General features: G+C 34.1%; 2 protein-coding genes across 2 annotated transcripts; one reads left to right on the top strand and one right to left on the bottom strand.

Annotated features, from left to right (window-relative positions):
• The first annotated feature begins 344 nt into the window (after positions 1 to 344).
• Positions 345 to 4,267, top strand: LOC143042266 (tubulin beta chain-like). Its single transcript, XM_076214529.1, has 4 exons — positions 345 to 504; positions 2,084 to 2,192; positions 2,552 to 2,907; positions 3,301 to 4,267. Exons 1-4 carry the CDS (start codon positions 448 to 450, stop codon positions 4,114 to 4,116), a joined length of 1,338 nt encoding a protein of 445 aa, XP_076070644.1. The 5' UTR covers positions 345 to 447; the 3' UTR covers positions 4,117 to 4,267.
• A 5,094-nt stretch (positions 4,268 to 9,361) lies between these two features.
• Positions 9,362 to 14,915, bottom strand: LOC143042262 (tubulin beta-4B chain-like). The gene is made up of 4 exons (XM_076214525.1): positions 14,757 to 14,915; positions 12,079 to 12,187; positions 10,988 to 11,343; positions 9,362 to 10,302 (listed from the first exon to the last, which is right to left on the bottom strand). Exons 1-4 carry the CDS (start codon positions 14,811 to 14,813, stop codon positions 9,478 to 9,480), a joined length of 1,347 nt encoding a protein of 448 aa, XP_076070640.1. The 5' UTR covers positions 14,814 to 14,915; the 3' UTR covers positions 9,362 to 9,477.
• Between the last annotated feature and the right edge of the window lie 502 nt (positions 14,916 to 15,417).

Here is a 15,417-nt window from a genome sequence, read left to right on the forward strand (position 1 = left end):
AATTCACAATTAAATAAATTAATTAGCTATTGAAATGAAAATTAACAAACTGTATATATGTATTCAAAATTATTATGTAAATAAATAAATGAATAATTTGTTTATTATGTGTTACCTATTCATATATATCAATAGAAATTATGTAATGAGTATATACCCCTGAGCAGAAACGTTCTTTTCTTAATATAATAATTAGAACGTGATTGTTGAGCCGTTAACAACAGTTGTTGAAATTTTATGAGTTTCAACCTGTTTGTTCGATATTTCCTTCGGCAACGGAAAACAGCTTACTTTAAGTGAAATCAACCAATAAAAACGACCGTCTGACCGTTGCTAGTATACTTACACCCGGAACCCCTCGTATACAAATAGGTTAACTACTCTTAGTTTCAATAAACATCGCAACCATCGTGTGTAGTAGACGTGAAATTTATTAACGAAATCAAAATGAGGGAAATCGTACATTTACAAGCCGGACAGTGCGGAAACCAAATTGGTGCCAAGGTGAGTCTTATAATATTTTACAGGGAAATAGCATGAAATATTTAGATTTCTATCAAAATATTGAAAATCGATTATCTGAGTCATGAATTTGTAAGTTGAAAGGCGGTTAAAAATGGCGGTCTTGACTACACTATCGATTTTTATCAGAATTGTGTATTCAATTGTATATGAAGAGCACAATTTTAAATCTTGTTTAAGAAGAGAAAATGTTGATTTGAGGTATTGAATAATATCTAGATCATTATTTCATAATCAGTTTTAGGAGTTAAATTAGACAAATACACAAAATTTAAATTTATTTTTTTATGATTATTTCCTTTCCTACAATATAGGTCAACGTGTCGGACATTAACTCAAAAACCCTGTAACCAATTTGCATAAAACATTGATGACCGTGAATTGTCTATATCTTTTTAACTTAGCTCCCTTTCGTTTTAATAAAATTTAAAATTTTACATTTCTGAGTTAGTTGGTATTATGCATTAGAAAAAGGGGGGATTTTGGACTATTTATACTCAAAAATGCTTCCAGTAGGTATCATGAACTCAGATCATGAAACTTTGGACAATAGTTTATATCCATTGACGTAAGCTCCTTTTATAGTTTTATCAGTGGTGGATCCAGAACTTTTCCTAAAGGGGGGGGGGGGGCGCTGACTGACCTAAAAGGGGGGGCTGACTGACCTAAAGGGGGGGGCGCTCCAGTCATGCTTCAATGATTCCCTATAAAATCAAACAAATTTTTCCCACGAGAGGGTGGCCTGGGCCCCCAGGCCCCTCCGGATCCGCCTATGTTTATAAATTTAAGATGTTACATTTCCGAGTTATGGGGTTTCATTCATTAAAAGGGGTGATTTTCGACTTTTCGGAGTATGACTCTAAAATGCTTTCAACAGTTTTGAAGAAACTTTGGTGGATTGTTTATATCTATCCCCTATTGATTTTTTTTTTGTGTTTTTTTTTTTAGCCAGTAGTTTTGTGTAGAATATTGAAACGATTTTTAAATGGTTCGATTAGTATATTTGTTTATAACTTTGCGATATTTTTATAAAGTGTCTGATACATTTTTGTAAGTCAATTTGTTTGGGTGGGTGTTGATTGCGATGTTAATTGTTCAACTGTAAATCAATACGTCACACTTTGATAAATAAGGGGGTATCAAACGCCTTTACTAAAATTAATTTGCCTCGTTTAATTTTCTTAAAATTTTGACCCTTTGACAAAAACATAAAATTTCAAAAAAAAAATTGAAAGAACTACAGCAGTTTGACAAACTTCTTCTACGGAAGTCCACCCTATTTACAGGGTCACCGCATTAAAAATATACTAGTTTTATAGATAGTTTTTTTAAATGCGCATAATTTTGAAGAATTAAGTCAAATAAGACACTAATTCTGATCACGGTTCGAACGTTTGTTCAGTGTAATTACCTACGACCAATATTTCAGTAATTTCGATTTTTGTCTGGTGCGACTCCGATCTTTTGTATTGGTTATTATTATACATAAAACATGTAACATGACGCAAAAAGGAAATATTTATCTGTACTTTAGTCTATTGTTTACTCTTTTTTATTGTAGTTCTGGGAAGTCATCTCAGATGAACACGGTATCGACCCCACCGGAACTTACCATGGAGATTCAGATTTACAATTAGAAAGAATCAACGTCTACTACAATGAAGCTACAGGTATGAAACCAAATAAAAAAAAATTATAAGTAAAAACTCGAACGTCAAAAAGTGAAAAAAGGAAATGGTATAAAAAAAAAAATCTTCGTTAGCAATACACGCTCACTGATAGCTCATTGATAGACCCGCTGCGTATAAAACTTATAATACAATCCTCTTTACTTTGAGTTTAATTTTCTTCATTTTTTTAATTTTTTGAAAACTTAGAACTAAAGGTGCATGTTACCAAAATAAAACTAAGTTTAAGTAAAACAAGACAAAATTAGAAAAAAAGAGACTGATATATGCAGTTACGTCATGCATGCTATTATGAAATCTGGTACAATTAACATAAATTAAATTCGGTCCTTTTTTAACAGGTGGAAAATATGTACCACGTGCTGTCTTGGTTGATTTGGAGCCCGGAACCATGGACTCTGTCCGATCTGGACCATTCGGTCAAATCTTCAGACCAGACAACTTTGTTTTCGGACAGAGTGGTGCAGGAAACAACTGGGCTAAGGGACATTACACCGAGGGTGCTGAACTTGTAGACTCCGTTCTTGATGTTGTCAGGAAAGAGGCTGAAAGCTGTGATTGTCTTCAGGGATTCCAACTTACACACTCACTTGGAGGTGGAACCGGATCAGGAATGGGAACACTCCTTATCTCCAAAATCCGTGAAGAATACCCAGACAGAATCATGAACACATTCTCCGTTGTACCATCACCAAAAGTAAGTATACATGGTTTCGAGTTCAATAGATAACTTGAATAGTCATCAAGATAAAGTTGTTTTTTCAATTTACTGGGATTTTGGCTTTGAGATTTTCATTTTCTTTAAAGAAGATTTTAAAAATTTCTTTTGGAACACCATCAATATTGGTACATAGGACATGTAGGAGGGTGCATCTATTGTTCCAAATTTAAGAAACTTCTAGGCTATGAGAAACTAAATCAAATGCATTTTCAAATTATAAACAATACATAGTGCACTAGGATACATATATCTTCCATTGCCATTTAGACAGGAGGCCAAATTAATTATTGATTTTGTTTAAAACTTCCTTTATCTGTATTCGTTAATGTTTTTCATGAAGAAACTATATGTATTCTGTATCTGTTTCAGGTATCAGACACAGTCGTTGAACCATACAATGCCACACTCTCTGTACATCAACTGGTAGAAAACACAGATGAAACATACTGTATCGACAACGAGGCTCTTTACGATATCTGCTTCAGAACCCTCAAACTTACAACACCAACATACGGTGATCTTAACCATCTTGTATCCGCAACAATGTCCGGTGTAACCACATGTCTCCGATTTCCAGGTCAGTTGAACGCTGATCTCCGTAAATTGGCCGTCAACATGGTACCATTCCCACGTCTTCATTTCTTCATGCCAGGATTCGCACCCCTGACATCACGTGGTAGCCAACAGTACAGAGCTTTAACTGTACCAGAACTTACCCAACAGATGTTTGATGCCAAGAACATGATGGCAGCTTGCGATCCCCGTCACGGAAGATACCTCACAGTTGCTTGTATGTTCCGAGGACGTATGTCAATGAAGGAGGTTGATGAACAAATGTTGAACGTACAGAACAAGAACAGCAGCTACTTCGTTGAATGGATCCCAAACAACGTCAAGACAGCCGTCTGTGACATTCCACCACGTGGTCTTAAGATGTCCGCAACATTTATTGGAAACAGCACTGCCATCCAGGAACTCTTCAAGAGAATCTCAGAACAATTCACCGCTATGTTCAGGCGTAAGGCTTTCTTGCATTGGTACACTGGTGAGGGTATGGACGAGATGGAATTCACAGAAGCCGAATCCAACATGAACGATTTGGTCTCAGAATACCAACAATACCAGGATGCAACAGCAGAAGAGGAAGGAGAATTCGAAGAGGAAGAAGGAGAAGAGGAAGCTTAAACATTTCCTAAAAACAATGAACTTTAAAAAAGAATAATTTTAAAAGTGAAACTAAAGAATAATTTACTGATATACTGGATACAAACAAACACCCGTCCAGTTATCTATTGAAATTTTACACCATCATGATATTAAATTATTGAAACATAAAGATATTATTATTACTTTGTCATAAATTTGAATGATATGTATGGCATACAGTTTTAAGCTAGAATTTCCAAGTCCAGCTACTTATGAGGTTTTCGGTTTTCACACATTAGAAGTGGTTTTGCAGTATGGTTCCGTTTAAATAACATGGATTTAAGCAATTATCTTCAATGTAAAGGTAGCCACACGGCCTTCCACAATGAGCAAAACTCATACCGTATAGTCAACCATAATAGTCCCTGACATGTGAAACGGTTCAACACTGGATAGAACAAGGGCCTTATTTAATTGTAACGACAAACGAATATAACAGTCAGAAACATAGGACAATTACTGATTTTTTTTAGCTCAATCCGTTGCCAAAACACGCATGAAAGGTGTAACAGAACAACAAATTAACAATATTAGAAATTCGACTGTAAAGGGATTGAAACTGAAAGTTACATGCACAAATATCATAAAAACAAAAGACACAAAAATCTCTCGCAGCAACTGAAAGTTTACCTAAAGCAAGTATATAAACATACTCTCAGGTGTCATTATTTATTATTGTTAGTTTGGTGCTCGTCTAGTCGGTTCTTGTAATTATTCTAAGTTAATCACATGCAAAAGTCGACTTGGCAAAACATAGTTCTGTTATTTGCTTGTTTATACATGATATAATAGTGAACCTCATGTGTATGGTTCATTGACCAACGTTAAAACTTTCGTATCAAAGCAGTATACATTTTTAAACCTATAATATAAAATTAAACAAACGTAGATAAATCAAATTGCACAGTTCGCCATCTATATTTGTTTTAATTATATCGAGTAATATGACCGTTGGCAGTCTTCAGAGATCACCTTTATTGTTACTAGTAATTAGATGGCATCTAGACTAAAATACACACAAAGAGCTGATGCATATTATCGAGCCCATGCATTATTACTTGTTTAGTTTAAACTTTATTTTAATTTGGATATACCTTTTTTTGGTGTTACAAATCAAATATAAGGTAGCACTCTACAGTTAACAAATAAAAAATAAAATTGAATCAAAATGTTTATCATCATCTATTCCTGACTTTCTAATACATTAAACGAACTGTTTGTGTTATACATGTGCATATGTATGTAATTAGTAGCTTCCATAGATTTGATTATCAAAAGTAAAAATAAAGGCCTGTTTGTCGAGCCTTCGACTTTAGTCGAAAAAGCGAGACTAAGCGATCTTACATTCCGTCGGCGTCGGCCTTTTTGTCGAGCCTTCGACTTTAGTCGAAAAAGCGAGACTAAGCGATCCTACATTCCGTCGTCGTCGTCGTCGGCGGCGTCCACAAATATTCACTCTGGTTAAAGTTTTTGAAATTTTAATAACTTTCTTAAACTATACTGAATTTCTACCAAACTTAGACAGACGCTTGTTTATGATCATAAGAAAGTATCCAGAAGTAAGTTTTGTAAAAATAAAATTCCATTTTCTCCGTATTTTACTTATAAATGGACTTAGTTTTTCTGCGAGGAAACATTACATTCACTCTGGTTAAAGTTTTTAAAATTTTAATAACTTTCATAAACTATCCTTGATTTGTACCAAACTTGGACAGAAGCTTGTTTATGATCATAAGATAGTATCAAGAAGAAAATTTTGTAAAAATAAATTTCCACTTTTCCATATTTTACTTATAAATGGACTTAGTTTTTCTTCCAGTTAACAGCAGTTAAAGTTTATAAAACATTTATTAGATTCATAAACTATCCTGGATTTTTTACCAAACTTGAAAGCTTCTTTCAATCAAAAGACAGTATCGAGAGGAAAATTTTTATTCATGTCTTTCCTCATTTGTGTTAAGTCTGTGATTAACAGCAAAAGTAGGCGAGACACTGGGTTCCTTGGAACCCTTACGAATTTTTTGGTGTATCCATGGCAACATTCTGCATTTACTTACCATAAAATATTGCAAAAAGGGGGATGAAAAATTTGGATCAAACTAGAATTTCAATGCCTTTGAGTGATACCTTTGCAGAAACTGTTGACATTTATCTACCTTATGATAAAATAAAAAATGGGTGTTTTTCGTCTCATTTTTTCGTAAAATTTAATCACAAAGTTCATGCGACAAAAAGTTGGGGAAAAACATTGCAATAATTGCCGGACCAATATTTGCTATGGATATGCAAATACGGACTGTCATACAGAAAAACAGCCTATATTACATACATTACATTAGCTTGATGTTCATAAAACCCAATATGAAGGCTATTTTAATCTTCAGCTATCAAAAAAATAATTTTATTGCACACTAGCTTTCCTATTTGAAAAACCCAACGGGGCCAAAATGCGAAACTACAAAGCTAACAGTGGAGTCCTACCTAAGGATATTGAGTCAAATCGGTGAACAATGCCCCTTGAAAAAAAGTCCATTGATGTATCCTTGTAAATGACTTTTTTAGTTGAACCAAAGGTTGATGGTCGGATAGGAGATCCTCATTTCTGTAATCTTTCATTTGTGAAGTCTCTTTATTTTTATTTTAGCAGCCTATTATTCTCTATACTCTATTTGGTCATTGTTTTCTATTCTGTTAATCCCTTTCAAACCCTTAGTTTATTTATTTACTTCCTTGACAAGATGGTAGATGACTTTTTTTTAACGTCCAGCGGTAAGTTTTGAAATGCATATTGAGGACGAAAATCATGTTATAATTAATGCGAAATGAATATAACTCTGCTTTGCACTAGACAGATTTTTAATGTGCTAGTTAACCGGGTAACCTTCCGCCAGACGTCATCCACCCTATGCGGATGTATCATTCTAAATCCTGGCCTACAATGTTAGCAGAAAAAGAATTAACAGCATTCTAAGATCTTTCGTTCGACCCATGACTTTACGCAATAGTGGCGAACATGCTACCAGCAAAAGACCAATTAGATGGTACCTTTATTGAAAAGCACTGTACGCCCCTTTAAATCAGAGTGACGGATACTAAACTTAAGTTCACAATTAAGGACAAGATTGTAGCAATTGCTACATTCAATCGTGTTTCTCAATAGAAGTATACACTTCACAATCGGAGGATTTTTGGATAATTCGATAAAATCTAATTACATTAAATGACCAATGTCAGTTCTGATGCAATTAGCCTAATTAATTATCGGTATCAGTCAAAGCATGGAAGTATCAATATAATACTGCTATGATTTAATGGTCTAAGAAATGGAATGTTCCGAATAACAATTTCATTGCAATTAAAGCATGTCATCTGAAAATATTTTAAGTTGATTAAAAATGCCAAGCGATATAAGTTGAGGGACAACATGGAATATATATAAACGAAACAAGAAAACAGAAAACTATAGGAAATCGCGTGAACTTATTGGATAATATGAGTAAAATGGTCACGAAATTAAGGAATTAAAGATATGATTTTGGAGATTGACCTAAGATCAACCCTCGTTTTTGGTGGAGTCTGTGTTGCTTAGTCGTTAGCTTTCTATGTTGTGTCTTGTGTACTATTATTGGTCAGTTTGTTTTCGATCTATGATTTAGAATGCCCTCTGGTATCTTTCGGAATATACGAACACAGATCAAGATCGAGTTTGGTCTTTCCAGTCTAACAATAAAATAATATTTTAGCCTCAAAATGACTTTAAATGTGCGTTTTTTTTTTTGTATTGTGTTCTTTTCACATCGGCGTTTATCTCACATTGCCTGTATGTGTGTAACCGTCGCATGCTCTTGTCGTTAATATTAACGTGATTCCATAGCACTTAATAGACAATTGAATAATTGTCGCTAGTGGAGCGATCAAAAAAAAAGAGAACAATTTCATACTAAAGTTTTAAATAAATCGGGTTAAACATAAGATTTTTTTTAACGATGAATTCAGGTGAATCTGACACTGCGCAGGCTGAATGACTTATACGTCCTGTAATATGATTGGTGAACTAAAAACACGCGTAGATATCGCATACACTGACGGAGCCCTAGTGCTGTAATAGAATTGGTGAACCGATAAACATGTTGGTATCACATAAACTGACCGAGTCATACATGTGTCTTTCGAAATTGTGATGTTATACTTTTGTATCAGATAAGGGTGAAGGTTGGTATATATTAAAACGTTTAAACTGAACATGTTCTAAGTCAAGAATCTGATGTTCAGTAGTTGTCGTTTGTTCATGACGATGATGTGGTTCATAAGTGTTTTTTTTTTCTCGTTTTTATTTAGATTAGACAATTTTTTCCCCGTTAGAATGGTTTTACGATAGTCATTTTGGCGCCCTTTATAGCTTGCTATTCGGTGTAAGGTTCCGTGTTGAAGACCGCACTTTGCCCTATAATGGTTTACTCTTACAAATTGTGACTTTGGTGGAGAGTTGACTCATTGGCACTCATTTCAAAAGCGAAAGTAAGACAATCAAAACTTTTTTCAACAACCTTGACATTAAAGAACCATACCAAAACATAATTAACAGAAACCAGATGCTCCACAGGGCGCAGCTTTATACGACCGTAGAGATCGAACCCTGAACAGTTGGGGCAAGTATGGACACAACAATCAAGCTTGATACAGCTCTGAATTTGACAGTGATTAAATAGTTGACACAGCATAGGTTTCGGACACAAATGAATGTGATCTAATGAACTTAAAAAAATTATATTTACCTATTATGGTCAAATATCCAAAATCTAAATATATGGCCATGGATTGATTCAGCATATCAAAGAATCCCAAGAATTCAATTATTGATGAAATAAAAAAAAATTAATTTTGGACCCTTTTGACCTCAATGTGGACCAATTTGATAACAGGGCTCAAAAATTAAAAATCGAAATACATGGTTAGATTTAGCATACCAAAGAACCCCACACATTCAAGTTTTTGTTGAAATCAAACAAAGTTAAATTTTGAACCCCAATTTGGACCAACTTGAAAACTGATTTTTATTTACTTATACTAAAGTTATTATCCGGAAGCCATCCGTCTTCGGACGACGCTGACGGCGACGACGACGTGATACCAATATACAACCAAATTGTTTTTTTTTTTATTTTTGCGGTCGTATAAAAATATAAACAGACTGACAATTCTCAAAGCATACAATGAGTCAAACTTATTCAATTAGATTTTAATAAGATATTCAATGAAATATTTAATTACATGTAGATGTAAAAATATTCGGTATCTTATATCAATTTTCAGAAGAAATAAAAATTGTTCACAATCTTTTTATGCCTGCTGTTGTTGGTCTTCTTCTTCTTCCTCGTCAAATTCACCTTCTTCTTCGGCTGTTGCATCCTGGTATTGTTGGTATTCTGAGACCAAATCGTTCATGTTGGATTCGGCTTCTGTGAATTCCATCTCGTCCATACCCTCACCAGTGTACCAATGCAAGAAAGCCTTACGCCTGAACATAGCGGTAAATTGTTCTGAAATTCTCTTAAAGAGTTCCTGGATGGCAGTGCTGTTGCCAACAAAAGTTGCAGACATCTTAAGACCACGTGGTGGAATGTCACAGACGGCTGTCTTGACGTTGTTGGGGATCCATTCAACGAAGTAGCTGCTGTTTTTGTTCTGAACGTTCAACATTTGTTCATCAACTTCCTTCATGGACATACGACCCCGGAACATACAGGCAACTGTGAGGTATCTTCCGTGACGGGGATCGCAAGCTGCCATCATGTTCTTGGCATCAAACATTTGCTGTGTCAGTTCTGGGACAGTGAGAGCCCTGTATTGCTGGCTACCACGTGATGTCAGGGGAGCAAACCCTGGGATGAAGAAATGAAGACGTGGGAATGGAACCATGTTTACAGCTAATTTGCGGAGATCAGCATTTAACTGACCTGGGAATCGGAGACAAGTTGTTACACCGGACATTGTTGCAGAGACAAGATGGTTAAGGTCACCGTATGTTGGTGTTGTAAGTTTGAGGGTTCTGAAACAGATATCATATAGAGCCTCGTTGTCAATGCAGTATGTTTCATCTGTGTTTTCTACCAGTTGATGTACAGAGAGTGTGGCATTGTATGGTTCAACGACTGTGTCTGATACCTGGAATGATAAATTGTCAGTTTGATATTATAGTTTTTAATTTGTCAAGCAGACATGATTTTTTAAAATCTTCTCAAAAGGTGCTTAGTAACAGTCATTTTGAATTTTAATTAACAGCTAAATAGCAAAACTCGATAAAATATCTTTTTAAATTATCTTTGTGTATAGCTGTATGAGATATTTTGAAGGTAAAAACAAAAATTTTGATTAATAAGTTAATTTAAAGTATCACATTTTTTCGGTTAAAATTAATTAAATATGCAAATAATTTAAGGTGGTACTTAACACTACAGGGAGATAAATCTGTAAAATCACCTAAGCGTTTTAATGACATTGTGTTGTTACGGGAATATTAAGCTTCTTAATGATCAAAATTAGTGTTTGTCAAACTGCTATATAACCAGTGTAATTTTTCTGATAAAACGCTTGGTTCAAATTTTTTGAATTTTATATTTTTGTAAAAGGGTCAAAGTAAATACTTTGTCAAAATTTTATGAAAATTAAACGAGCCAAATTAATTTTAGTGAAAGTGTTGGGTACCACCTTAACCTGCTTTGTGTTTACAATATTAATGGACATTCAAATTGAAGGAACCTCCTTTTATCCATATACGACCATACAAGAGAATAACATATATATGATATGAATTTAAATCATTGCGAAATGTGTATGTTCAAAAACTAACTTTGGGTGATGGAACAACAGAGAATGTGTTCATGATTCTGTCTGGGTACTCCTCTCTGATTTTGGAGATGAGAAGCGTTCCCATGCCGGCTCCGGTTCCTCCGCCAAGTGAATGTGTGAGTTGGAATCCCTGAAGACAATCACAGCTTTCAGCCTCTTTCCTGACAACATCAAGAACAGAGTCTACAAGTTCAGCACCCTCTGTGTAATGTCCCTTAGCCCAGTTGTTTCCTGCACCACTCTGTCCGAAAACAAAGTTGTCTGGTCTAAATATTTGGCCGAATGGTCCAGATCGGACAGAGTCCATGGTTCCGGGTTCCAAATCAACCAAGACAGCACGTGGTACATACTTTCCACCTAATAAAAAAAATGACTTGGTTTTATTTTTTGTAAACTTGCATAATGTATTTACTTACTTGTAATCCCTTTTCGGTTAGTTTTTATATGACCGCGCCTTCAAACGAGTTTAACCCCGACACATTTATGTGTGCCTGTCCCAAGTCTGAAGCCTGCAATTTAGTGATTGTTTGTATGTATAATAATTTTTCGTTCTTAATTTGCACATAAATAATGCCCGGTTAGTTTTCTCGTTTGAATTAATCTGCATTTGTCGTTTTGGAACCTTTTGTATTTTACTAAGCGGTTTGGGCTTTACTCATTGACGAAATCGGCCCCCCTCTTAGGCAGCCAGTGGTCCCCCACTTATGAAAATTTCTAGATCTGCCACTGTTCATAAATTTGGCTGTATGTTTTATCTTCATAATCGATTTGGTAACGTTGAAAGTTACTTTAGACATTTAACAAAGTTCAGAAATAACAGTCGCAGACTCACAGATTTTCAAAAGTTTATACGACGTGATATGAATAATCAGTGTAACTTCAGGTTACCATGCAGATATAAACACTTAAAAATGACATTGATGGAACTTCTATTAGATTTGTTTGTATAAAGAGATAATTCTTAAGTAGTAAAGACTGTGGTACAGCCTTAACAAAACAAATAACATGGTGTATTGGGCGGGGTACCATAAAAGTCTAATTGAAATTAAATACGCTATTTTGGAAAAAAGACTATTACGGATCGTTCGTTACCTGTAGCCTCATTGTAGTATACGTTGATTCTTTCTAATTGTAAATCTGAATCTCCATGGTATGTTCCGGTGGGGTCGATACCGTGCTCATCTGAGATAACTTCCCAGAACTGTAATTAAAATTGACTATAACATTAATGCCATACTAGTATTGTAATATGTTGTGGACAAATTACTCGTTGTATCTGCTAAATATATGTTTATAGGCCTTGATTTCAAGATTACAGATATGAAGGCGACTGAGTGGTCAAAAAGTTCTTTCGTGGTGTAAAATAAGTTTTTCAACATCTAGCTGTATCTGCCCGTGTTAAAATACTAGTCTAGTTTCGTTTGCAAAAGGTGGAGTTCAATTGAGTGGATTTTTACAACATTCTTAAGCGTTGAATAAGATATTTCAGTTTTCGGTTTAAATATACAAGTCTTTAATTGTTTATATAAAATTTAGTCATAAAGTTTATATACCTAGGTTATTTAGTCATTGACTTGTTTGTTTTGGCAATGACGTATACTACATACATATCTCCCTTTTATTTGTGAAAATTTAAAAGAAGTATTGTTTCATTGATGTCTACATCATACAAGTCTTACTTCTAGTCATGAATACTTCGAAAGAAATTAATGCAAAGCATTGACAAAAGCATATATATGAGATGCAAAGTACATGCAAGTATTGACAAAAGAATAATTATATTGCAGTGAAATATGGTCGTTTTTTTTTATTGATGTTTATAACTGCTTAGCAACATGGATGCACAAAAATAATACTATTTAATACCTTTCATCGTTTATTATTTATTTATCAAATTCAGTCAAGCAAGAATTTCATTTAAATTTTACTTTTTGAGACTTTGTCAACTTTCGTATCATTCATTGACTGTTAATTGTATTTGAAGGTTGTCACAACAAAGTTCTGCATTTTGGTCCATTTAAATTATAACAAATTTATTTGTATATATTATGTAAAGAAATTGTAAAATACCATAGACTTGGGCGCATGCAAACATGTTTGAATAACCCCGCCAATCTATATATGTATGTGCATGTTCCAAGTTAAGAGTCTGTTATACAGTACATGTAGTCGTTGGTTGCAGTATATCGTATTTGTTTTTTTTTTTTTTTTTTTTGTTTATTGTTTTTACATACATCATGATGTAAAATTGTTTTAAATTGTTTTAAATTTGTCATCTAACAGTCCTTTTTTTTGCATGGTATGCGGTAATGGTTTTACCCATTGTTGAAGGCCATACGGAAACCCAGCTATAGTTTCTAGCTGTTATGTAATATCTGCTGAAAACATCTCATTTCCAATCATATATCAAAACATCCACTGTAAAAAAAAAAAAAATTAGGCGATTTCCACTCGAAGAATACAGACAGAATATGAATAACATAATGTGTGGTGTGTATGTCAACGAGACAGCAAGCAAATGACACCCCTCCCTCCCCCTAAACACTGGGGGTTTTCACACCCTTTTTTGAAGTCGCCTTCAGATAATTCGTTTTCACTAAAAATGTTCCACGTGGTCTTAAAAAAATAAGCAGGTACAATAATTTATAGCAGAAGTTCTGATAATGCTAACAATTAAAAAGATTTAATCATATGGATATCATATTGACTAAAATGAAATTTCAGTGGCTGATCAATGATTTTTAAAAAGCCAATTTAAGAGGCCCGTAAAAAAAATGATTAATTGTCTAAACTAGAGATGAATAAGAAAATTAGGTCATAAAAGGGGGTTGTCCGAGCCACCTTAAGCCCCGAGAAATTGCATACTGAACGCATTTGTTGCCAGAAGGAGCACGTTCAGTTCTTTATTGAGCGTTCTGTCGAACAACGTTGGTATATTTGAATAGTTTATTGGGTACTATACTTACAAAACGTTTGTTTCCTTTTATAAATTCGAGCACAATGAACCTTTTTCTATTCACGTAAGGGACAGTAACAGGTATTGCACCAATCTGTATGCATCGCACTTTGGTAATATTTGATTGACCAATATTATTAACTTATTCTCTGAGCACCCGGAGTAACCACCACCCCCTTTTTTCCTTTATTTATTGTCCTTGGGTTTTTTGCATCTAAATTTTATTCTATTATCTGTTTACCACTGATATTGTGTGGACTGTTTGTCTTCTTATCGAATTTTTCTTCTGGTCGTCTTTCTATTTTGTCTGCTTGTTGATTGTCGTGTATATATATATATTGATTTTAAGCGTATAACCGTCTGACTATTTCCAATAAATTACGTAATACAGAAACTCTATAGTTCTTACTGTCTAAACGAGTTTCTAAAAGTGCAGTTCCATCTGTTTATTAGTCAGACAAGATATGAATTTACAATGTTATATTCATGTTAAATTTACAATGTTATATTCATGTTAAATTTACAATGTTATATTCATGTTAACTTTACAATGTTATATTCATGTTAACTGTTTTGAATTTGTGAATCTCAAATTGAGGGATGTGCGTGATTCTTAAATTGTGGATTTGTAGATTGGAGATAGAATTTAAAGCTGGAGAGCTGTCAGCTCATTTGAAATTATTTCTTGATTGATATTTTTTTCTCTTCGAAAATCGATGTAATGCAGTTGTAAGAATCAATAAATTATTGAAAATATATTCTACTATTTGGTGTCAATAAAATGTAAAAAAAAAAACAAACAGCATCAACTGACCTTAGCTCCTATTTGGTTTCCGCACTGACCAGCTTGGAGATGTACAATTTCCCTCATTTTTGTCTTTTTCTTCGGAACTTGGAACTACCTGTAATCTTGTTCAGCTTTCTCCGCCGTTGCTATAGTGTTTCAGCAAACGAATGCAAACGAATTTATATCGAAGCATCGGTGCCGCGTCACTTGTTACAGATGATTTTAATGATGCGCCTCGAAACGCATGTTAATTTAAATTCCATATTCTTTAATATCTTTCTGCATCATCTCTTTTGCACAAAGGGTAGTTATTGATTTGCAAACCTAACTAAAGTGAAGGTTTTTAATTGTACGGACTATGAACAGAGATTTGAAATGGGTGTATGTATTAGGATACGGATTGAATGCCCTCAATTTCTATTTTCTTTAAATGTTTTAAGTCAGTTTTAAAATAACGGATATTCTGTAAAAGTTTCAAGAAAATTATTTAACAATTTAAATTTTCGGTAATACGATGATTTCTTTACATCCTTCATTTCTGTAATCAGTATTTTATGAAATGAGGTCAATATGAATGAATACTGTCAGACGGACACACGAAAACCTTACAAACGTACCATATACAAGGATTATAAAGTTAACATTTTGGGCCATACTGTCTGATATACAGACTTGATCAAGAAAACTT

This window comes from Mytilus galloprovincialis, chromosome 8, assembly GCF_965363235.1.
Source record: "Mytilus galloprovincialis chromosome 8, xbMytGall1.hap1.1, whole genome shotgun sequence".
NCBI classification, from domain to species: Eukaryota; Metazoa; Mollusca; class Bivalvia; order Mytilida; family Mytilidae; genus Mytilus; species Mytilus galloprovincialis.